Source organism: Crocodylus siamensis, chromosome 4, assembly GCF_052110815.1.
Source record: "Crocodylus siamensis isolate JL-2025a chromosome 4, ASM5211081v1, whole genome shotgun sequence".
Taxonomy (NCBI): Eukaryota; Metazoa; Chordata; order Crocodylia; family Crocodylidae; genus Crocodylus; species Crocodylus siamensis.
This window is the reverse complement of record NC_143398.1, coordinates 28,795,527-28,821,648: the sequence shown is the minus strand read 5'-3', so window position 1 is coordinate 28,821,648 and position 26,122 is coordinate 28,795,527. Positions and strand designations below refer to the sequence as shown.

The following is a 26,122-nucleotide window of genomic DNA, read 5'->3' as shown; positions in this document are numbered from 1 at the left end:
GCAGTTCTAAAATTGGTGCTGTGAAGTGCATTGTATGCATCTATCCAGGCTCTTTGCATCTGAGGAAAAAAAATCCATTTATGTTACAACTTTGGTATCTCTAACTAGAGAGAAAAAGGAAAGGCTTGATTCCCTGTGGCCACATGTTAATGATAGTGATAATGATAATAATAACGATACTGTGTAGACACTGGCCTTAACTATGGAACATGGCACCTGTTAAGTCTCATTGTAATCAAGGATCTATAGAGTCCTGTTAGGTGGTCTACCAGATGGAGATCAAGTGGGGGGTTGTTATTTAAGGAATGCATACTTGTCCATATTCCCCATGGATTTATGCCATGTTGCCTTAGTATCTAGTTAATTTTCAAGGACTCTTTCTTGAAAGTCATCAGTCTAGCAAATGTTAATATAGCCAGCAAATGAATGTTTATCATTTGGGTATTGTTAATATGCTCTGTAGTGTACAAAACAAAATACAGTCTCTGAACTACAAATCTGCAGTTTCTTAAATAAAGTATAGCACAACATCAGGCAATTTACTAATCAACTCTGTAAAGGTTTTTGAGAGGCATTGCCACATTTATTTTCAAACTGTTAGATTTGTAAACCTGAATTGTGGTAAAAATCATAAACCATGACTATGTAGGGTTAATGTTCAAACAAGTTTAAATTACTTTGTAAAGTTAAGTTATTCCATTTTGGGGGGACTGGCGTGGAACAGGAAAAATCCACAACCCGAACAAAACATGCACAAAATCATAAGCACTAGGCACAAGTTTAACTTGTTTCATGCATATAGTTATGATTTTTTTTTAAAGGTAGTTTATTTATGTCTAAAGAAGTGGTTTAAGGTTTTAATTTGAACCATTTTATCTGGTCCTATCACAAAGAAACTTCAGGAAAGTAGTAGTCTGACTACATACTGCAGATTCACTGTTTTCTCTGCCATGAGGCAGAAGATCACAGCATAAGCAGCAAGGAGAGTATGCAGCTTTTTTCAACCTCTAGGGTGTTTAATGCATTTCTAGAACAATCCATATATCTCTATAGATAGTCAGATAGATAGACAGTCAGACAGATATGAAGGACTAGTGCACTGAACACTTCAATTAAAATACACTATTTTCAAACTATGAAAGCACATTTTAAACTGCAACTTTTTATGTACTATCTTCTTTTTCAAATTTTTGATGTTTCTCACTAACACAAATCATGACTTAGTTTAATGAGACGTATCAAAATGTTTTTTGTTTAAAATCCTGTCAGGTACCATCAGTTTAAAACTATGGCAAGATACTCTTAACTCAACCTTTGTAGGTTACAGCTCCTCAGGAAAATTTCTTATTATTGCTTTCATCATTTTTAAGCTGGGCTTTCACTTAAGAAGAAAAAAGCATGTTTTGCTGCTGGTTTTAAATTTTCAGTGTCTCTGAAACATATCATCTGAAAAGGTTCCTCTCCTGTTGCCCTGTTCTAGGGCATAAATCAATGGGCCCAGCCTCAAGATTTTTCTGCTGCCAGGTGCTCGTGACCCTCTGGAGAGGACAACCACCAACTAGACAAGCAACAAAATTTACAGCACTCACTGTGTATGCTGAGTAACTCATGTAGCTGTGAAAGGAGATCTCCACAAATACTGGAATTAATAGTAGTTTTATTTCTTTTTGTTTGCTCTGGCTAAAATTCATACTATGGGAAAGGAAAAAAAAATGTAAAAATCGGTAAAGTTGTTGGCTCACTTAAGTGTAAACAAACATAAAACATCAAGAGAAAGTCCATCATGAGCTTTTACACCATTATGTGAGAAACTCAGTAGTAGATCAAATTGTCCTGTCACAAAAAAGGGTAGCATTACCTCAGGCAGGCACACAGATTATAATGTTGCAAAGCTTCCAAGCAGTGAACCATTGACCAAACCCCTGGGTTGATTCATGTATTTATCACTCACAATTAACTCAGTTCCATGGAGAGAGTCCAATACAAATACCATTCAAGCCCATTAGGAGTGGTCCAGGTATTTCAGCAGGCTTTGGATGAAATTCAAATTTTCCAAATCAAGTTTATAGCACTCTAACTGTGAAGGCAATTTTGGAATAGATCGCCTGCGAGAACAGTTCTGTAAAACTATGTGGAATAATTGATCTATTAACATTTCCCATTCTTAAGTTCTTCTAACTGATATTGGAAAGTTAATACAGCATATTGTTTGTAATAATATTTGTAAAGAGAAATCTGCAGGTAACCTATTGTAAAAGTTCAAAAAGTCAAACCTAGAGGCTCTTACACCCAAACCTCTTAACATCACTTGTGATTCTATTTAAAGTTGTGTGGCCTGGTCTTGAAATATTAATTATATCCTGTGATAGATGCATTGGAAGAATCATTAGAAGTATTGTACAGGTTAATAACCAAGAGAACCAGTATGATTTGGAACGATAAAGTTAATATTGATGAATGAATGGGTTTAAGAACAGAGAAAAATAAGTGGTATTACAGCAGTACTTACCTATCCTGAGATCTTTATTGATTTGATCAACATCACAATATTCCTTCTTAGTTTAGAATTAACATTAATGTCATTAGAAAGACAAAGGCATTAAACATCAACTAGTTCACCTCTGCATTGACATAAAAATCTTTATTTTATTGTGGCTTAAACAAGTCCAAATCCAAGTCCACATAAATAGAAAAACCTCAGTATCTCAAACTTTTACCTCCCAGGGAAAAATACACTGTTAAAAAAAATTATGAAATGGTAAAAAATAAGAATGAACTGAAATGAACAAAATTTGATCACCTACTGCCCTCTGGTGCTGAAACCTGATAAGACACTCCACTGTTTTGTCCCAAACTAGCTCCACATCACAGAGTAACTTTTTTGTGGAATGTATATTTTATGACAAATTGTTGTGGGACTTTTCAAAATAAAGCATAAAATTATTGAAAAAGCACCAAGGTATATCAAAATAAAGCAATGTTATAGCAAAGCAAGTAAACTTTAAAACTCTAAGTTGTTCCTAAGACTTCAATGAAAAAAATATGCCATAGCAAATATGAATTTTTTTCAGGGGGATTTCACCTCACCCAAAGTCACGCTGGCTCATGTGTCTGATTTTCCCATAATCACCTCCATGACTTTCCCCATGCATTTTCCCTGGTCCAGCAAGCTGCCACTTACTCCTAATCCAAAAGTATCTTTAAGATTCACTTCTTCAATAAAGTCCATAAAAGCAAAATCAACCTCTTTAAATATCTGGAGTTGAGGAAACCAGGTGAACAGAAAGGAAGTAGCTAGTTGCCCTGGCTTACTGGAAGAGCTACAGAATTAAAGGCTTGGTAGGGGCTCAAGGGTCATTTAGGATTCAGCATTCCCAAACCTTTCCAAACAGATGCTATCCAGCTTCACCTTGAAAAACCCCAATGAAGAAGATAGCACAGCTCCCCTAGGCAGCTTGTTCTACTGCCCTGTCATTCTTAAAGTTAAGTTCTTCCTGAGATTTGATCTAAATCAGCTTTGCTGCAGTTTAAACCCATTGCCTCAAGTCCTGTTCTCTGAAGCAAGAGAACAATTTTTTCTTCATCTTTTTTTATGGCAGCCTTTCAAACGTTTGAAAACTATGTCCTTCTCTGTTCATTAATCTCTTTTTCTCCAAATTAAAATACACCTATCTCCTTCAACCTTTCTTTATGTGGTTTGCGTTTCAACTACTGCATCATCTTTGTCATCCACCTCTAGATCCTTTTCATTGCTTTACAACTTATTTAAACTACAGTGCCCAAAGCTGGATGCAGTATTTTAGGTAAAGTCTACCTCATTCTCAAGGCACCGCTTGGAAAGTGCTAGCACTTGGTTTTCACACGTCTTGAATACAGGAAAATACCAGAGTAATTCTTCTGTTGCAAGGAGTTCAGAAAGTCCACAACAGGGCAGAATGGTTTTGACACCATGGACTCCTATTTGAAACCTCTGGTTTTATCTTGTGAATCCTGGGTAAGTGTTTGCACACCTAATAGTTGCTCATCACTCTGCAGCACCCTTAAAAGGATCTCACACCACGCCAGGATACTGCCACAGCCAGGGCAGGGGCATCACTGCAATATTTTACCCATGTCTTCTATATACAGCCTCTGGTGCAGGCAGGTGCATCAGCATCACTCAGCTGACACAGGTTTTGGGAGGCACCATAACCCCCCAAGATCCTTCTGTTCAGTGCTGCCCTGCAGGTAGTGCTCCCCACTCCCTTTTTATAGTTGCTTATCTTCTATATTGCATTTGCCCTTTTTCCTTGCCTTTCCTGACTTTCCCCTTACAGAGTCCAGTTCTCAAGATCCTTTGCATCATAAACATAAGCCTACCCTCCAAAGGCCATGCCACTCTCCCAGGATTGTGCCTGCTGCCAACCTGAGCAGGGAACTGCTGCCCCCAAACATGCTCCTCAAAATTGTTGACCAGCACCAGGCCCTGTGGCAGCTTCCAGACAGAAATGCAGCTGGAAGCCACCAATGCAGAGTCCAAGGATCTGCCCACGTGTGATTCTCAGCCAGGGCGTTGGGCACCCAACCATGCCACCAGATCCTCTGAAGGGCACTGCAAGGTGCGAGAGGATAAGCAGATAAATGAAGCCACTAAGCACAGGCTCGGTCTTGCCCTTGCCTGGACAATGCCTTTGCCAGTGAGAGGTGTCTTGAACCTGAGGTTGACCCACCGGTCTGCACCTTCTAGTATGTGCCACCTCATGCTGCCTCAGTGCTCGCTGCCCTCGACCAGCTCCTCCTACCCACGCTTACCACCGGGCTCGCCACCACGCTCCACTCTCCACTCATGCGGGCTGAACTCACATGCAGATGCAAGGGCTCAGCCCTGTCCCAGTCTATGTGGGGGGAGGGCAGGGGTGGGCATGGGCCTGGAACTTGACCTACCCCAGCCCGTGGTGCTCTCTGCTACCCTGTGCAGGGGGGAGCTGTGTCTCCACCACCACCAGGCCAGGATGGTGAAAACTAGGGAGTGGCACAGCTGGCACCTGAGCCCAGCATGGTCCTGAGCACCTGAGAGATTGTCACCCGAGAGAAGCAGGGGGAGGGGAGGAAGCACCAACATCACTGCAGAAGCACAGGGTGCAGTAGCAACCCCAAAGGCAGGAGGAAGTGGAGAACAGTGTGCATGGTGATGGCTCACCCCCCATGACCCCTGATGTGTGCTGAATGATCTCATCCTGCTTACCGCCGAGTGGCATGGGGAGGGAAAGGGCAGGGTCCAACCATCCCTGCCCCCGTTTGCCATGTATTCCCTGCAAAGCACCACTTGGCCATAGTGGTGGCAGCACCAGTGAAGATCTGGCATTTGAACCCCATTGTCCAGCCTAGCCTCTGACAGACTTCTTTTCCCCAAAAAATCCATGCAAGACGTTCTACTAGTCTTTGGCAAAGAAGAGGTTATATCTGGGGAGAAAAACAATGAATTAAAACTACCTCCTTAATCTTGGGCCTAAAACTTTACAGAATAGAAGTTGCCATAGGTAGATCTAGGATTTCCAGAAGGTAGGTGCAGATGGTGAGTGCCTCGTCACATACGAAAAAGAAAAGAAACCCCGAGATTTCAAAACCATTCTGACCTGCTGTAGTCTTTCTGGGTTCTTTGCCATAGAAGAATTTCTCTTTTTCCATAGTCAAGAAACAATTGAAAACTAAGAGCTGGTATTTTCTGACTGGTGCCTTGAGTCTATGGAGGTTGAGAACTACTGGTGTAGAGGCTAAGCAAACTCTCAAAGGTTGTGCACCCAAGTTTCTCTTCCCCTCCCCACCCCCCAATTTTAGATACACTCTGGAAAATGAGACTTTGAAAAACTAACACTCTGAAGTTTCCCACTTGTGTCTGACTGCCATAAAGCATGAACTCAGTTTTTAAAATAAGAAGGGGATTTTTTAACTGCCACCCTAGATAACTCAACTTGGACTCTAAGAGGTAGGCTTCTCTCTCAGTTTCATAGTCTCCACAAATTACGATTTGCTGAAAATGAAGGTATTTTTATGCAAACAATTCTCAAAGTAAAACTGAATGCATTACATTTAAGAATTTAAAGTATCAAGCCACTCAGTGAACCATATTTTACATGCAAGCAGTGGAGATTAGATGGGTTCAAATTTAGTCCCCAACTTGAGCTGGAACAAACTGACAATTTAAAATACATAACAAGAAAGATGTTGCTGTGCACACATGCCAGAGGAGAAAGTAATTTTTAACTGATGGTCACATGCAGTGTTTGAACCCAAACATCAATTCCCTTTTGCTGGTTCATGGCCCAGAATGGGAGAATACATGGTGAAAAAGCAAGAACGATTGTTTTTTTAAAAAGCTCTTTTGGTCTTGCTCTATTCTACATTTTTTCATTTCTACTCTGTTATATGACACTTGGACACGTCAGAAACACCTGAAAGCTTTGGATAGTTACCATCAGCAATGGCTTCAGAAAATCTTCCATTGCAGTTGGGAGGACAGAAGAACAAATGTCAGCGTTCTGGCTCAAGCCACCACCACTAGCAATGAAGCCATGTTTAATGGCACCAGCTCCATCGGACAAGACATGTCACTAGGATGCTGGACAATGGGCTTCCAAAACAGGTTCTGTACTCTTATGGTCCCCATACTAGAGGTGGGCAAAAGAAGCAATTAAAGGGCACTTTAAATGCCAATCTGAAGAAATCCTATATTATCATCTCACAATACCTGTGAGACCCGAGCACTGAATAATCCCCAGTAGCACCAGGATGTACAACAATGCTTTAATCATTTTGAGCAAACTTGCTTTACTATGAAGGCAGAGACAAAGGGAAAAAGCCGGAACCCAACATCACTAGGATCCTCCTTCCTGGAACTATTTGCCATACCTGCAGTCGAACATGAGGGTCTCAGATCAGTCTCTTCATTCATCTCCACTCACCAATGACTTCCCTATTCACTAGAAAGCCATCATCTTCGTATCAAGGGACTGCCACCATTGTTGCCAATGATCATTTTTGCAGTAGGAAAATAAAAATATTTTTAAAAGAAAATTGGCATAAGTAAGCCAAATTTTGCTATTTATTAGAGTCAGTATAAGTTCTGGCAAAATTACAGTCTTATTGACAAAGACTCCCTTGTAATTTCAAAGATCATACCCTGTGGTAAAAAATGATTGCGCTTTCTCTAAATTACATATATATATAAAATTATATCTATATAAAAAATTCTAACTCATAATGGTATGGTAACAGTTATTTATAAAATATACACATGGTAAGAGTAATGTTGTAGCTATGACAGTCCAGAAATTATGCAAGGCAAGGATTTCTTAGGGTGTTTATTGGACCAACTATATAGTTGGGATAGAGTTAGAGTTAGTCTAACACTATCCCAACTATACAGTTGATCCAATAAAAAGACCAAACCCTAGGAAATCCTTGCCTCAGACATAACATGTTTGAAATGTTTCATTGGAATGGATCGCCCCAGTATTTTGAAAATCATAACCTGAGATAGTCCCAGAGGAAAACAAGAAATACAAGCAGGTAAGTGGTAGGTAGGAAGAGGCATACTAGCCTCCTAAGGCTTCCTTCTGAGCCTCACTTTTCTCTTAGGTATAACACAACTTTTCTCCTTGCAACAATTTTCTCTTCTTCCTCAGGTATACACTTTAAAATAAATGACAAAAGCAGGTAACTATTAATGTCGACTGGGATATGACCACAGCTCAACTCTATCATATTTCATAATCCCAGACAAAAACTGTATTTTTTAAATCCTGTATCTCTGTATAAAAACGACTCTACTGTACAGACAATTAAGTTATAGAAGTAATTATATATCCTTAAGCAGTGTATTCTTGGGGGAAGCAAAACACTTAAACTCTGCACTAATTGTACTAATGCAATTTTTCCAGAAATTCAGTAAAGAGAATATTTTAGGGTTTTAAAAAGTACAACAAATTCAATATAATACAAGGGCTGTAGAGCTACAGGACAAGTAGAGCTAGAAGGGACCTTAGGAGGTCATCTAGTTCCTCACAGAAGGCAGGATCATTCCTGACTAAGGCATCCCAGCCAAGTGTCTGTCTAATCTGCTCTTGAAAATGTCTAAGAACGAAGAGTCCACAACCTCGATGGGTGGCTTGTTCCATTGCTTAACCACTCTCAGAGACAGTTCTTAGTAATCTTCAACTTAAATTTCCCATGCTGCAATCTGAGACTGTTTCCACTAGTCCTGTCCTCTGTAAACACAGAATAGTCTATGGCTGGAAACAGATGTTGCCCTTGTGTAACCATAAACATTTTATGGCAGCACAAAACCCAGACAGACATCCATGCCCTTTGTCGCACCCCCCCCCCCACACACACAGAATTGTGGCCCCAACAATTTACAGCAATAGTTTGTACCACCTTTTCACAGTACACACGTTTGCTTATGGTACAAGAGTATGGGACTGCCTAGGATTGCCTGTGTTCTCCAGCTTCCCTGAGCAGCTGCTCCTGGGGATTCAGGGGCTCAATCCAGCATGACAACGGCCCCAGGTACCTGGCCCCAATATCTGGAGACACAAAGTAGGGAACCTCATTGAATTCTGAGCTTGCAGGCTCATGCGGCATGGAGCGAGGAAGACCTGTGCCTTGCCCTGTCGCTGCAGGGGAATTCCCAGGGTGCACAGCTGCAGGTGCAGAGGGGCCTGATCTACAGGGCGATTCCTGGGCTGCATGTCTGCATAAAATGCATGCCAGTAATCCCCTGCCAAGAGATTCTTGCCATGTGTGTTTCATGCTGCCATGCCCCAGGATTTCCCGCTGCAGGGGATTCCCATGGCACACATCATATTGCTGCACCCTAACTTGGGGTGTGGCACTCATGGCCACTGTCCCTCAGGATCTGACCCTTGAAGCCCCAGGAGCAGCAGGGTCCTGACCCTGTGGTGCAAGAGCCCTGGCCAATGAGGTTGATGAGCTGTGTCTTCTCTTGGCTCAATGTCTTGCAACTGTTCTTTTATTCACAAGGATAATTGTGAGATAAATGCGTATTGCCCAAACAGCACATGAAAAGCAGATGAGGGTAATTACTTGGAGAGAAAAATATACAGTTGGTCCAATAAAAGATATCCCAGAAAAGCCTTGCCACTGAAGGAGCAAGCATCTGGAACACACATTGAAAACCAAGAGAATTGGACTGAGGTTCAGTCAAAATGGCTGTATTTTCTTAACTAGACTTCTAGGACAAACCAGACAAAAATGGAATCCGAACTTGCAGTAGTTTCATTAGTTGCAGAAGCTCTGCCCAGGAAACCAACACATTTCATTAAGGCAAAGACCAGCTATTCTACTGGAGATGAATGGCCCCTTCAGTTGGCATGCCTTCCACTTGTCTCCTTCAGGCTCCATGCCTTCTACAAATAAGTATAACCCCCCATCCCCCCCTAAATACATGAGTGAGATCAAGTTATGGTAAGAAGTTTCCAGGTGAAGTAGAAGTAAATCATATCAACATAACACACACAACACATTTAGAGAGTGTTTATTACATATTTACAGGATAAATTAAATTAGAAAAAATACAGACCATTATAACATTTTACTAGTAGTCCTACATTTTGTAGATTTGAGATTTTGGGGCTGAAGTTGACAAGATGGGAAAAAAACTCAGCACGCATGACATTAACTAGAAAATGGTAACAAAATCAAAATGAGCAGGTGCTGGGAGAACGGTGTTCACAAAAAGCAGAAGCAGACCCTTACAAGGGAAAAATATTTTCTTATTGAAAAATAACTTGATATGTGTTTTATATCAACCCATAGGTTTTTCTCGCTCCTCCCCCCCACCCAGATTGGTCAGCTGACATTTCAGGTCAGTGGTGCTCCTCTCTCACTGAAAGGTCACTCATCTGCTTCATAGTTCACATGAGCCTTATTTTCCTTAGCAAAGCCAGAAACCAACAAAGGCAATTAGGATGACAGGTGGAGGTTAGGGAGACTTTGCACCCCTTTTCCCACGTCTCCGTATCACTTAACTCTAACATTTTCATAAGCTTTACACAAAGGGACAACAAACATGGCCTCTCCCCAAAATGTACAGGGCACACTCTGGCTCCGATTAGCAAGATTTTGGCTCATTCTGTTTTCACTGTTCAGCTTATGTCTACTGCAACCCCCAGGTCCTTTTTTGCAGAGCTGCTGCCCAGCCAGTCAACCCCCAGCCTGTACCGGATGGGATTGTTCTGTCCTAAGTGCAGGAGTTTGCATTTCTCCTTATTGAAGCTCATGGGATTTTTTGGTCCAATCGTCCGGTTTGTCTAATCTCTCTGAATCCTAACCCTACCCTCCAATGCATCTACTACTTCCCCCAGCTTGATATTATCTTGAGAATTGCTGAAAGTAAATCTAATATCTTTTATTAGACCAACTAAAATAATTGGAAAAATTCTTCTTTGCAAAGTTTCAGGTTCAAACACTCTTCTTCAGGCAGAGAGAGCGTCTGCAGGTGTTTTGTGCTCTCCTTGATGGGCCAGTGGCGATGGCAGATGGAAGAAGCTGCCGCCGCCTTGGTTGCCTAGAAAGGCAGTCCAGCTATGGAGCTGCCCCAGCCCCACTGCATGCCCAAGGGGCGGCAGGACATTCCACCACCTATCAGTGCCTGGGCCAGGAAGGAGGGAGGGACCACTGCAGGCTGGACAAAGTCCCTCTGTGGGTTGAATGCAGCTTGCGGGCCATATTTTTCCCATCCCTGGAATACAAACACCCTTCTTCAGGCAGAAGGCGCCTCAGCCTGCCATTTTGTGCTCTCCTGGATGGAAATCCCATCCAGGGATGGGATTAGAAAGGTACAGGCAGCAGAACATGCCATAAGCCAGCAGTGCAGAGCAGGTACAGGGTACACTGGGGGCCAGGGCTGTGCCGAGCATGGGGCAGGGGCTGCAGGGCATGTGGGTTCCAGGCTGTTGCGGGGCAGGGGTTGGTGCTGACTAGCTCAGGGGCGCACACAGGGGGCTCCCATGCACAGCCCACCATATCTACAAAACCTCCCCCACAACCCCCCCCAATCACACACCTCACAAACATTGCACCCACCCACACCCTCCTCCACACCCCCCACACCCCTCCCCACATACCTGTGTGCTTCTGGGGGGAGCCCTGCTAACAGCCACGTGCACCCACCCCACCACACACTTGCACCCACACCCCCCAGCTACCCTCCGACTCCACCCCACCACAAACACACCTACAGCCCCCTACAAGCATCATACCCCCCTGACCTACTCATCCATACCCCCACCCCACAATATACAAGAGTAAGACTTTATATTGAGCTATTAGGTAATCACCTCTATATACATGATGCAAACGTACACAAATAAGGACAATTTTAAAAAAAATTAAATTAAAATGTTATTGTGGATGTTTGATTTTTAGTAAATAATTTGGGTTTTTTTCCAGTACCAAGATGGCAAACCCAGCTTCCCAAATGAAATACTTCCAGGGTGAGGGGAGGGACTTCTGGTGACAAAGGTCAGGGGTTAGGAGGTGGGACTTTCAGTCCCAAGTTGGAGACCAGGAGGCAGAGCACCTTTCAAAGGGCAGGGCTACCCCTGCAGCTACCCTACAGCTTGCCAAACCTCGTTAACCTGCCCTCCAGCCAAAATAATTGCCTGCCCCTATTGTACCTGGAAGCTTGCAAAAAATAATTTTTCCAACTGTTTTAGTTAGTCTAATAAAGGGTATCCAATTTATCCAAAGAACTTTGTCTGCCTATGTCCTTAGACCAACATGGCGACACCTGAGTCTTGCTGAGGGTACACTCTATGCCATCTTCCATGTCACTGATGAAGACATTGAACAAAACTGGCCCCAGGACCAACCACAGGGCACTGCACTTGATAATGGCTGCTGGCTAGACACTGAGCCATTGATTACAAGCTTAATGATCCAGCCAATTTTCTATTCACCTTACAGTCCATTCCCCCAACCCATACTTTCTTAGCTTGCTTGCAAGTATGTTGTGGGAGACCATATCAAAATCTTGCTAAAGTCAAGGTGCATCACATCCACTGCCCTACCTGCATCCAGAACCAATCATATCACAGAAGGCAATCAGGTTGGTCAGGCATGACTTGCCCTTGGTGAAACCATGTCGACTGTTCCTGATGTCTTTCTTCTTCTCCAAGTGCTTAGAAATGGATTCCTTGAGGATCTGCTCTATGCTTTTTCCAGGGACTGACATGAGGCTGACCAGTCTATAGTTCCCTAGATCCTTCTCCTTTCCTTTCTTAAAGATGGGCACTGTATTTGCCCTTTTGGAGTCACCCAGAATCTCTCCAGATCACCATGCAAGTTGGCTTTCTTTAAGTAGCAAGTGTTCTCAGGTGACAGGACATACAATTCTTACCCTGGACAGTTCATAAAATTGCTTCTTAACTCCAGTAAAACAGCTTACTATTAACTGATTTTGATATTTTTAAGGTATATCAAACATACTTTCAAGTCATGAGGTTTGTAAACCTGACCCATAAGAAAACCCTAATTTACAGTTAGAGATTCAAGCCCATTTAAAATAAATTTGACAGCACTTATTACAAGGAAGAAATATGGGCTCAGTTCATGCAAAGTATAGAAGCTCCATATGAGAAACTACATATCTTTCTCTCAAAATTTACATGTATAAACACAAGTTTAATATGTGTCTTGTACTTTTTATTTACAGACACACATTTTTTAAAAATAGCTTCCAGGTCTTTATGAAGTGAGGCTTAGGATTTCATTCATCATTTTTAAAAAATTAAAATACTGGTATATACTGCTGCTAGTACAGAGTAATTTAGGCACTTCACAGCCTTATTATAAACTGAATATTCACTAATTTTGTTTTCTGATACAGGACTGGTATCACTGTACAAGTAATCAAAAGAAAAACCTTTTTTGTATTTTTAAGTGTTTACAGTGTTCAGTTTTGTACACATTTTTGGACTCTTACATTAAATATTTTTACATTTAACCTTAGCCTTCAAACAAAGTGCTGAACTTGAAATCGCCAAGAAGTCTCTTATACAATTATGCCAACCTTCCTGTCTACTGACATTGTTTATCGTTGTTTAATGTTTTCACTAATATAAATCACCATGTAGTGTAATAAAACTATATCAAACTGCTGTTTAGTTGGTTCTCCAGTACCATTTTGTATGCTTGAAACAGAGGTACATTTATTATTAGCTCAGTAGTTTCATTCAAGAGAGACAACTGCTTTATGACTTTTAGTATTTTATGGCTGAAAAACATGGCCAGACTGACCCTTTGTAAGTTACAGCTCATCAAAGAAATGTGTTTATTATTGCTGTCATTATTCTTAGGCTCCAGTTTCTCAAAAGTCTTTCATTTAAGAACAAATATGCCCATTATGTTGCTGGCTCTAACTTCTCAACATCCTCTGCTAATGCATTCTTTGAAACCTCTTCTTTGCTTTTACCATGTTGTAAGGTATATAGTGATGGGCCCAGCCTTGAGATTTTCCCGCTGCCAAGGCACTCGTCACCTTTGTAGAACACAGCGAACTAGAAGATAAATACATCAATAATCTTTATAGCATCTGAGCACAAGAGCTTCCTCAAAAACATGTTCCACTGATAACGTGGTAATATACTCTCATATATTTTTGTCTGTGATACACAATTATATTGCCAACTGGTACACTGGCATTTTTCATTATTACACCAGGGCTCCTAGCAGACATTACACTTAAGATTAGCCTGCCAATCATGCCTTAAATACTAACCTGGCCACACATTCAGGGAATTAAAGGTGCCACAGAAAATGAAACCTTCTACAAAGATATTACACAAAAAATCATAATATTCTTATGGCTGCTTTCCATCATGCCTCCACATGGGAGGGTAAGGACTGCACTGGGGTCTCTAACTGGCCCTGGTGCAGTCTCCATCAACCAACAATTAGCTGACTGTTGACTGGATCATGGACCACACCAGTCCTAGAACTCGTCCCAGTGTAGTCCTGATCCAGCTGACAATTACCTGATTGTCAGCTAGCTCTGGGGATGCACTGGGACTGTTTCAGGCCCCAGTGTGGTCCCACAACCTGCTGACAATCAGCTGATTGTTGGGTACCCTGCTTTCAACTTGCAGGTGCAGGGGGAGACCAGGATCATGAGCCCAAGTTCCCCCTGAACTGGCAAGTAGGGTGCAATTGGGATACAGTTCCTAATCCTGAAACCATGCATCCTGCTACACATGTGGCATGGCAGGTGGCACAACAGTTGGGATCAGATCAGATCAAATCCCATCATGGCTTTAACTGAATACCTGTCAGTGGCCTAGGACTCAGGAATCTGTTAGAAGTAGACAAAATCTTCTGGACATACAAACTAATAATACTATCCTAGGTATAGATTAAATATGTAAGTCACAGTAGTCTAAAGTTTCTAAAACAGTATATTAATTAGCCTGATTTGTGTGTTCATTCAGTCCTATGACAGATTCAGCTTCCTGATCCAAAGTCCCCGGAGGGCTTTTCATGTATTCTGAGCAGGTCTGAATATTCCACAAGTTTCTAGTACTTTGGCTGTGTAGGAAACTTTCTGAATGTTAGTACAGTCATGCATTACTGACTTAATAACAAAGCAACCTTTCTGAAAAATTACATGAGACGAACTGTTTATCAAAAGCATGCCTTTTTCAAATTCTTCACACTGCTCTTACGTGATTAATAAAAATGCAGAAGTTCAGCAATGACAAGAACCCATTTTAATAATGCTTACCTGCCCTGGTGTAAGTGCTCTAATTGGTTTAGCTAGTGTCACCCACACTGTCCCGTCCTGGTTTAGAGTTAACATGCAAGGCTCTGAAAAGAAAAAGTTGCTAAACAATCAGCTTGCTTTTATATTTTCATATGCATAAAAAAGGGCTATCCAAGTAGCAGCTCAACAGGCTGAGTATTTAATGAGCCAGGCTCCCACCTGGCTGCCACTCCTATTGCTCTGGGCTTTCTCTCCAGCTTTGGCTTCCTGCAGCTACCCCAGGAAGTGGTACAGCATGGAGCAGCAGGGGAGCCTGCAGCTGGTGAGCTGGAGGAGACTGGCCACATGCATGTGTGGAGGACCAGGGAAGTGGCTGCCTACACACCATGCAGCAGTTGATGGTAGGGGAGAACTTGGCTTGCACTTCTGCAGCCCTTGTGGCATGTGGCCCCCCTCCAGTGCTGCCCCAGGTTGCTGAGAAGTTGGACAGCTCTGCCATAAATAATAAGGCTAAGTATTCACAAAAATGAAAAAACATTGCTATCATAAACATTTGCCACCTCCTCTTGAGCAACTGTTACATACATTACTTCAATCTACCACCATTTCACAATTTGAAGTTTTAAATCAACAAAGCTTGCTCACCTAGTGCCATCCGGTGCTGAAACTTGAAAAGACACTCCATCATTTTGTCCCTAATTAGCTCTGCAGGAGGTTCCTCTGCAATCCAGTGTACTCGATTTGTCCTCATTAGGTCTCTATATAGTGCAGGGTGATCTGTAGATGGTGCCTTAAAAACAATTTTTGTTTTAAGGCCAATGCTTATGACAGGTATAGCATAACTCGTTGTGAAGTAAAGCGTAAAGTGTAAAAAAAAGCATCAAGGCATATCAACACAAAGTCTCATATCATAGTTAACCAACTAGATTTATTACAGTCTAATTAAAAAATGCCAAGAGTCAAAATTATTTTTCAGCTCCCTCCCCTCAAGTTTTGCCAGCTCATGTACTCTCCCACAATTTGGTCTTCAGTCTTTTCCTTATCCCTGCTGTCCTCTCCATTCTTGTCCAAAACGCCTGGACTGCCTCCTCAACAAAATTCCTCTCTAAGAATCAGTTATTCCCTTGATGCCCATTAAAACAAATCTCTGTTAATAAAAATTAAGCAATCAAAATACACACATTCTTTTGAGTAATGCATTCTTATGCAATTTGTTAGTATCCCCTGTACTTCCCCTTGGCCCCACGCTACTGACTGCAACCCAAAGGTGCTTTCACAAGATCTAATATAAGAGTGTAAGCCCTCATTACCAGGGACCTTGCTTTGCCTTTGTTCTTAAAGTGAAAAACACTTTTGAGTACTGCAATGCAACAAAAAGCCCTTCCACCTAACAAAGCCATCACTGCCAAACATAGAACACTAGGGATGTTTAGACTACTGATCCATGCTAGTCTAAAACAAATAATGTCCATTTTCCAGGATCCAACGTTAAATCACAGGATTATAGGAAAGCAGGGCTGGAAGGGACCTCACAAGGTCCTCTAGTCCATAAAGCATCCCAGCCAAGCATCTGTCTAACCTGCTTTTGAAAGTTTCCAAACATGGAGATTCCACAGTTTCTCTGGGCAGCCTGTCCCAATGCCTGACCACTCTCATAGTCAGACAGTTCCTCCTAATCTTCAGCCTAAATTTCTCCTGCTACAGCCTGAGGCTATTGCTCCTAGTCCTGTTCCATACAGCCACAAAGAAAAGCCCATCTCCAACTTCTCTATAATTACCCTTAATGTATTCGAAGATTATTGTCAAATTTCCCCTCAGTCTTCTCTTCTCCAGGCTAAATAAATCCTTTTAGCCTCTCCTCATAAATCTTGCCTCCCAGGCCCCTAGTAATTTTTGCTGCCCTGTGCCAGACTTTTCAAACTGTCCACATCTTTCTTGAAATGTGGGGCCCAAAAATAGACACAGTACTCCAGGTGAAGTCTCACCAGCACTGAACAGAGTTGAAGAATCACGTCCCTTGATTTGCAAGCAGCACTCCTGTTAATGTGACCCAGGAAGCCACTGGCTTTTTTTTTTGTGCAATAAGAGCAGCACACAGTTGGCTCATATTCAGCTTACGGTCCACAGTAACCCCCAGGTCTTTCTCTGCAGTACTGTAGCCTAGTAAGTCATTCCCCAGTCCGTATTGTGTTCCATTGTTCAAGTCTATCAAGGATCCTAGCCCTGCCCTCTAGAGCATCCACAATTCCACTCAATTTGATATCATCCATAAATCTGCTTAGTGTGCACTCAATCCCATCATCCAAATCATTAATGAAGATGTTGAACAATACCAGACTCAGGACAGACCCCTGGGGACCCCCACATGACACATCTTCCCAACTAGACACTGAACCATTGAGGACTGTTTGCTGAGTGCAAAGATCCAACCAGTTATGTATCCACTTTATAGTACTTTCATCTAGTCTGTATTTCCATAGCTTGTTAATGAGCATGTCATAGGAGACATGGTCAAAAGCCCTGCTGAAGTTGAGGTATACCATGCCCACTGCTCTCCCCTTATCCACAGAGCCTAGTTACCCTGGCAGTTTATCATAGAAGGAAATCAAATTGGTCAGGCCTGACTTGCTCTTGGTTAATCCATGCTGACTATTCCTAGTCGCCTTGTTCTCCACTTGATGCCTCACAATGGATTCCTTGAGGACTTCCCTCCATGATTTTTCTATGTATAGAGGTCAGATTGACTGGTCTTTAGTTCCCTGGATTCTCCTTCTTCCCTTTCTTAGGTGGGCACTATATTTGTCCTTTTCCAGTCATTTGGGACCTCACCTGACCTCCAGGACTTCTCAAAAAGGATAGTCAATGGCTCTGAAATTACCTCAACTAATTCCTCCAGTATCCTCAAGTGCATTCCATCTGGCCCTGCAAACCTGAAAACATCTAAGTACTATAAGTAATCCCTAACCTGGTTTACCATTACACTAAACTGTCTATCTCCTTTCCTATCTCTGCTGTCAAGTGTGTGTGTGTGTGTGTGTGTGTGCCTGCGTGTGTGTGTGTGTGTGTGTGTGTGTGTGAGAGAGTGGGAGTGGGAGTGGTGGGAATGGTGGGAGTGCAAGAGAAGATTACCAAAGGGAGAACCAAAGAGCAAGATTAAAGGCGCTGCTGCTCCACAAACTCTGCCATGATCTAGGGTCGGTCCCTACCTACAGAACCTCTGGTCTTCCTTTTGCTTCTGACATACCTATATAGAATCCCTTTTCATTGGCTTTTATGTCCCTTGTCAGATGCACCTCAAATCATGCCTTGGCTTTCCTAATTTTCTCCCTGCATGCCTGCGCAATACTCTTATACTCTTCCCAATACTACGACCAAGTTTCTACTTTTTATAGGATTTCTTTTTGAGTTTCAACTCCTTGAAAAGATTGCTGTCCAGCCAGACTGGTCTCCTACTGTACTTTGCATTCTTCCACGTCATCAGGATAGCTTGCTCCTTTGCCTTTAAGAGAGGCTCCTTAAAGTACAGCCAACTCTCCTGAACCACTTTTCCCCACAGATGCAAGAGATCCTGCTGAACAGGTCCCTGAGTTTGTTAAAGTTCGTTTTTCTGAAACCCAGTGTTTTTATTCTGATGTTCTCCTTCCTCCTTTCCTCAGGATCTTCAACACTATGATTTCATGGTCACAGTAACCCAAGTTAACTTACATCTTCACAAAACATTCCTCCCAGTCTGTGAGCAGTAAATCAAGAACAACATCCCCCCTCACTAGCCTCTACCATCTGAATCAAAAAGTTATCCTCAACACACTCCAGGAACTTGCTGGACTGCTTGTGTTCCCCTCCCAACAGATGTCCTGATAATTCAAGTCCCCCAGAAGAACCAAGTCCTGGAATTTGGAAGCTTCCATCACTTGTTTAAAGAAGTCTTGCCCATCTCTTCTTGATTTGGAGACCTGTAGCAGATGCCAACCATGACATTCCCCCACTTCTGGAAGGACTTTCTACGAAGAGTTCTAATTACATGCTATTGGAGAAGAACCTCAAGTTACAATTATGCCACTCTGCCTACAGGGTAAAGGTGAAAAATCACAAGGCTGAGCAGCCTGGCATCCAGGACACCAAGAAGACAAAGTTCTTACTACAGAGTTTCTAGGGCATAAAAAATGCTCTTATATGCATTTCTCCCTCTCATCTCCCTTTCAGCTTACTATGGCTTCTTTAGAGGTTGTTTAGTTTTTTTTCAACATTTGCCATTTGTCTGAAAAATACTTCATGCCAGGATCTAGAGCAACTTTCTAGTAATCAAAAGGAAATTTGGATGGGATGTATAAAATCTGCTGTTGGAAACTTTTGCTGCTCTTAGGTGGAAAAGCCAATCATCCTACAGGAGTTAGAAATGCATTCAGCAGGAGTCATGCAAGGGGTACATTAATCAACCTCAGGATAAATGTAAATATACTTACCAAAAAGACATTTCCTGTGGTTATATCTTTATCTACAACAAACCAAGCGTCTTTAAGGCCTCCTAATCTAGCCCTCTGGCCTAATGTGTACAGGAACAAACCTAAGAAAATATGTAAGCATAATTTGGTAATTTTCATAACTCCTTTGCTTTCAGAAATAAAGATCAGTCATAATACATATGCCATTTTCTCCCCAAAAATGACTGTACAACTATGCAAAAATCTGAAGTCTACAAAAATGTGTATCTGCAAAATTAAACAAACATCACCTTGACATTTTTTCATCAGAAATAACTGTTCCTGGTGTTGCTACAAATAAACCCTAAGAATTTAGAGTAAAGAAAAAACATTTCTCTATGTCAGTTTCAGTTTGATAAGCACTCTGCCTTATCAGCTTCACTGACCATTCCACTACCTGTCTCATTCACTCTATCATACTTCCATCCACTGCTTTTGGGGAAGCTGGGTGCTGGCTCTCTTTTCAGGATTTTGAAGGCTTTTATGAGGGAAAAAAAAAAGCTGAAACTAAGGTGATAACAGACAAGATGGTCATAGAGAATAGAAAAAAAGAAAGAGTTAGGCTGAGCATATTTTAGTGATAGGACTCTGTACCTGTCCAGAGAACTGCACTATATATCAGTGGGAGTGCAGAAAAAAATACAGCAGTTAGAAGTGCACCAATACATCGGTCCAATATCAGGTCAGTACTGATATAAAGAAAATTGGCTGTATTGCAAATCGGCCTGAAGTGGCGGATAATTTGCCCAATAAATGCCTGTGCGTGCACACAGCCGCAGCACAGCACACAGGCAGTGAGGAGTAGAGCCCAGCTGCGTGCAGCTGGTGAGACTGTTGTAGTAGAAGGGGAAAGGGTAGGGAAAGGTGGAGCGGGGTGGGGGGCAGATCAACATCCCTGGCGGTGAAGAAGTGAGGGGGCAGAGGCAGGCGCTGCCCAGTTGGGGTAGAACAGGGCACAGGATGGAGCCACAGCTTGTCCAGGGGGGCGTGGGGGGAGAAGGAGGATGGCTCCTGCCACTGTGCACACCCTGGCGGGGCACATGGGGGGGACGTGTGCCCCCAAATCGGTTTGGGATGGGGTGGGTGGGTGGGTTGCTGCTGCGGGCTGGAGCCAGGGCTGGTCTGCGTCTTCTTGGCGGGGGTGCTGGGAGGGGGGGGGAACTGAGGGGGCTGCAGCCACCCCAAATTTCGCCATAGCCCCTGTGTAGTGTCAATCCCAGCGCTGTTGCCACCCACTGCAGCCCTGGCTCTTCCTAACGCATGGGTGGAGGCAGGGGGTTGAACGCTGGGTGAGCACCAGCAGTGCTGGGAGCAGTGCTACACAGGGGCTATGGCGAAACTTGGGGTGGCAGCAGCCCCCTCTATAGCTACCCTCCCAGTGCCCTGCCGAGTGCAGCCCCGGCTCCAGCCCATCCACCCTGTACTGTGCTGGTGCAGATCCAGGGGCACATGCTCCCCCTCACATTGCCCCCCGGGGTGTGCACAGCAGAAGCCACCCTCCTCCCCTCCGACAAGCCGCAGCTCCATCCTGTGCCTGCCCCACCCTGGCTGGGAAGCACCTGCCCCCACCCCCTCCCTCCCTCACCGCGGGGAGCATTGATCTGCTCCCCAATATACCCCTTCCCTACCCTCTCACCTTCCACCACTACAGATTTACCAGCTGCATGCAGCTGTATATGAAATCAGATTGGTATTGGTCAATATGCCCCCTTGAATATCAGCCCCCAAAATCTCTATTGGTGCACCCCTAATACTAGTTTATCTTTAAAGGTATTTAAATACTATTTAAAGGAAACTCTATCAGAAACTGGAATTGAAATTCAGTCATTTCTTTTAAAAGAAAGTAGGCTGATATGATATAAAATTAATGAAGACCTACTCACAAACAAAGTAACCCCAAATATCAGGGTATTAAGCAACAATCATGGTTTGTTTTACTACAATATAAAACTACTAGAGTAAAATCAGGGACCAAAGAGGTAGACCCAAGCCATAGTTACGAGGGAGATGGGTCTCCTACGATTCATCAGTGATATTAAAACAGGCTAGGATTAGAGATCTTTGGAATTTCACAGAACGAGTATTCTAAAGCATAGTAGCATTGTTGTGCACTACAAGGGGGTTGTTTAAAATGAGTTGTATAGGAAAGAAAGATGCTTACCTTGGTGTGTTCCTAAAATCCTGTTATCTTCAATGGAAACAAAGTTACCTGGATGAGGCTCTAAATACTATAAGAAAGAGAAACACTTATGAGAGAGATCATTCTTTAGGCTACATCATATATTCCTATTTACTGTATTTACACAAATCTAGGATGGTCCTGAATTTAAGATTACCTCAACTAATTAGATTCTATACATGGAAAATTTGTAAGTTTGTTATAATTTTCCATGTCTACACTTTAACTGAGGGTCACCTTTAATTCATCCCCCCAAACTCTTCTACCAAGGGCCAGGCAGTGGGGAGGGAGATAGTGTGGGGAGGTCAAGCAGCTTGTGCCTATTCCCCTTCTCCCAGCATTGGTCTCCCCTCTTCCCCTTCCCTCTTTCTGCCCTTCCCATGCAGCCTCTACTCACCTTTCCCCAGCCTCTGCTCCCTCACTTTCTCCCCAGCCTCTGCCCATTCCTTCTGCCTCCCCCCAGCTTCTCTTCCCCTCCCCTTCTCCCCCTTACCCTTATTCTACACTGGCAGGCTGTATCCCCATTATAGCCTGGGGCTATAATTATAGCCTGGGCTAGGGCTATGCTCCATTCCCCAGGCTACTGTGTGGATGGAGCCTACTGGCATGAAGTGGCAGGGAGTGGAGCAGGTGGGGGAGCAGAGGCAGCAGGAGAGAGGGGAGGGGGTAGGCAGCAGCTGAAGCTACAGCCCCAACCCCAGGCAGGGACTGGACTCCAAACTACAGCAGCTGCCTGCCTACCCACCACCCTAGTACTCGATTCTAAGACAAGGGGCTTTCCCCCTATGTTAAATGGGGGAGAAAACCCTGTCTTAGAATCGAGTAAATACAGTAAATGAAAAGTTTATTAATTTCCCCAGATATTACTCACCTGAAGAATGAATCTTTCAAAATCTCTTTTACCAATAAAACAGATTCCCATACTCTGAAAAAAAAACCGCTTATTATGAAAACCAGATACAAGCAGAATGAAACATTTAAAGATCCTAATATAAATGTTCTATTATTTGTACAACAGGGAGTTTTTCCTCTACAAACCAAATATTCTAGGCACCTCCAAAATCACAACTCCTGACTCCAGGAACACACAAACTAAATTCAAATAAGAACCATAAGAACTATAAATGTGAAAGGTTAAACAACTAATTGTTTAACTGATAAGTACAGTGATAAATGGGTTAGCTTACTGGTTATCCTTTAGTTTGGGGAGCTACAGTCTGGTAGGGAAGAGGGAGAAACAAGCAGAGGACCCAGCAGGAATTAGAAGAAAGGAGGGAAGGAAGAGAGGGGAGAGGGCGGGAAGAGGGGGACTAGTACCTATAGTCTAAGAGGAAAAAAGCATGAGACCTAATGACATATCAATTAATCCATGGGTTCCCAACTGCCGGTCCACAGCCTGCTGCCAGGCCGCAAAGGGTTGACTGCCAGTCCACAGGAGGACTGGCTGTGAGACCAGAAGTGACCACGGACTGGCAAACCACAGACTGGAAGTGACTGGCATACTGCAGACTGGCAGCCAACCCTTTTTTTATTCTGAGTATAAAAAAAGGTTGGCTACCTGCCCACAGTTGGTCACTGCTGGACCGCAGTTTGCCAGTCTGCGATCACTTCTGGTCCACAGCTTGCTGGCCCTCAGCATAAAAAGGTTGGAAACCCCAGGATTAAGCGATTCACTGCTCATTCACAGGTGCTCCCTCCCTCCCCTTCACCTGGGCTGTGCTTGCCTCCTCCCCCCAGTCAAAGGGCTCTGGGAGCCCAGATCAGCTCCCAGTAGCTGCTGTGTCTGAGCTGCTGTGTTACTGGTTAATCATTTAACTGATATAATTAGAGGGGGTTAAACAAATATTTTTTAAAACAATATTTACATCTCCAATAAGAACATGCATTTAACAAGTAAAGACATAAATACATCTTAGTGATTCTATTGTATATCCATTTAAAAAAGTGACTTCTTTCCTTTAGCACACACAGAGGTCTAGCAGTCATTATCATTTATCCTGGAAAACTCTTCATATGCAAATAGATCTTTCTTCCACTAACAGTATCAGAAAGTGGAACTGAAACTCAAGTTATTTTAAAAAAGAAAACAAGCTGATAAGAATCCTTTAAATATAAATGTAATTAAGACCTCATGATAAAGTTGACTTATCAGTGTTAAACAACAGTTATTGTTTACATTATTGCAATGTGAAACCTCTAGAATAAAATCACAGATCAAAATTAGAGCTGGTCCCAATCTATTCTACCTAAAAATCTTGAGACTATATTCTTCAGACAACTGTATAGTCAATAGCCCTACATTATTTCATGTGACACAATAAAGATGAATACTGGTGCCAAGAACAAGCAAGAATATATCATTGAGCAAATGGTAAAGTAGGAATGTAGGAAGCAGACCACATCAGTGTTTGTTTTCATTACCTATGGAAATAGAATGAGCCTGGGTGGGGGGGAATGTGACCTAGGAAGAAGAGTCTGAAACCCATCTATACCAATGCAAACTGGAATACAACCATACCAAGGCAGATGTTGAAAATCAGGTTACAAAACAGATCAATGGCTTTCTCTGTAGCCTGTACTCACTGGAAACCCTTTTCACAGAATCATAGAAAATTAGGGTTGAAATGGACCTCAGGAGGTCATCTAGTCCAACCCCCTGCTCAAAGCAGGACCATCCCCAACTAGATCATCCCAGCCAGGGCTCTGTTGAGCTGGGCCTAAAAAACCTCCAAGGATGGAGATTCCACAACCTCGCTAGGTAGCCTGCTTCAGTGCTTCACCACCCTCCTAGTGGGAGAGTTTTTCCTGATACCTAATCTAAACTCTGCTTGCTGCAACTTGAGACCTTTGCTCCTTGTTCTATTGTATATCTGCCACATTTGCCACCACTAAGAACAGTCTAGCTCCTTCCTCTTTGGAACCAACCTTCAAGTATTTAAAGGCTACTATCAAATCCCCCCCTTCATCTTCTTTTCTGCAGAATAAATAAGCCCAGTTCCCTCAGCCTCTCCTCAGAAGTCATGAGCCATTTTTGCTGCTCTCCACTGGACTCTCTCCAACTTGTCCACATCCTTTCTATAGTGGAGGGCCACCAACTAGACAGAACTCCAGATGTGGCCTCAGCAGTACAGAAGAGAGGGGAATAATTACTTCCCTCAATCTGTCGGCAATGCTCCTATTAATGCAGCCCAGTATGCTGTCACCTTTCTTGGCAACAAAGACACAGTTGGCTCACATTCAGGTCCTTTTCTGCAGAGCTGCTGCTTAGCCAGTTGGACCCAAGCCTGAACCAGTTCATGAGATTCTTCTGTCCTAAGTACAGGACTTTGCACTCATCAGAGGTGTGTCCAGACAAGTACACCCATGCAGTCCCCCAGGGAAAGCAAGTTGTCACAGGTGAGGTAGAAGAGGCTGGGGCCAGCAGTGGGGCTGCTTCCAGAAGCCTTACCTGGGGTTTTGAGGACCTCTAGGGGCTCCAGCAGCAGTGACCCAGCAGCAGGGAGCCTGATTGGCAGCCAAATCAGGGCTCCAGCCAGCTAGGCTCTGGTTTTCAGGTGGTTCATGCTGATGCCATGTGCACCACTCTGCTTTTTTCAAGCGCAGCCTTTCTTGACACTGGGATCTCCTGGTGTCAAAAAACCCCGCATTTGTAGCATGCACTGCCACAGACTGGTCTGTGGAGCCCTATACCGCATGTGCATGCTCATCTTGAGGCACTTTGTGAGATTTCTTTCAGACCAATCCTCCATTTTGTTTAGGTCACTCTGACTCCTACCTTTCAGCATGCTACTATACCCCCCAGGTTGGGTGTATTCCACACACTTGATTAGGGTGCAATCCATCCCATTTCCAGATCATTAATGAAGATATTGAACAAAACTGGCCCCAGGACCAACCCCTAGGGCACTCAACTTGATATTGCTTGCTAACTAGACATTGAACCATTGATCGTTATCCATTGATCCCAACAATGCAGCCAGCTTTCTATCTACTTTACAGTCCATTCATCCAACACATACTTCCTTAGCTTGCTTGCAAGAATGTTGTGGGAGACCGTATCAAAAACCTTGCTGAAGTCAAGGTATATCATGTCCGCTCCTTTCTCTGCATCCAAAGAGTCAGTTATCTCATCACAGAAGACAATCAGATTGGTTAGCATGGACTTGCGCTTGGTGAATCCATGCTTACTACTGACTTTCTTCTCCTCCAAGTGCTTAGAAATGGACTCCTTGAGGATCTGATCCATGATTTTTCTAGGGACTGGGGTGAGGCTGACTGGTCTGTAGTTCCCTGGACCCTCCTTCTTCCCTTTCTTAAAGATGGGCACTATATTTGTCCTTTACCAATTGTCTGGGATCTGCCCTGATTGCCACGAGTTTTCAAAGATAATGGCCATCGCTTCTGCAATCACTTCAGCCAACTCCCTCAGCACCCTCACATGCACTGCATCTGGCCCCAGAGACCTGTACACACCCGGCTTTTCTAAATAGTCTCTACCCTGCTCTTTCACCACTAAGAGCTGCTCATCTCCTCCCCAAACTGTGCTGCCAGGTCCAGTAGTCTGGAAGCTGACCTTGCTTGTGAAGACTGGGGTAAGACTGTGCAAGAGGGCGAGTGGGAGGCCCTGTGCCCTGCTTGTGCACCCCTGCCCTTGGGAAGCCAGTCCCAGCTGTAGCCAGCCCACCAGTGCCATGACACAGATAG

The 26,122-nt window shown here is 43.3% G+C and overlaps 1 protein-coding gene across 1 annotated transcript in view; it reads right to left on the bottom strand.

Moving 5' to 3' along the window:
* Window positions 1–11,231: 11,231 nt before the first annotated feature.
* Window positions 11,232–26,122, bottom strand: part of TRMU (tRNA mitochondrial 2-thiouridylase) — a 30,203-nt gene continuing 15,312 nt past the window's right edge. Inside the window, exons 6-11 of the mRNA XM_090042079.1 lie at window positions 22,290–22,343; window positions 21,401–21,467; window positions 19,222–19,322; window positions 15,404–15,548; window positions 14,780–14,862; window positions 11,232–13,559 (exon numbers count right to left, since the gene is read on the bottom strand). Coding sequence (XP_089898205.1) covers window positions 13,404–13,559; window positions 14,780–14,862; window positions 15,404–15,548; window positions 19,222–19,322; window positions 21,401–21,467; window positions 22,290–22,343 — 606 coding nt within the window. The 3' untranslated portion in view covers window positions 11,232–13,403. The remainder of the gene's footprint in view (window positions 13,560–14,779; window positions 14,863–15,403; window positions 15,549–19,221; window positions 19,323–21,400; window positions 21,468–22,289; window positions 22,344–26,122) is intronic.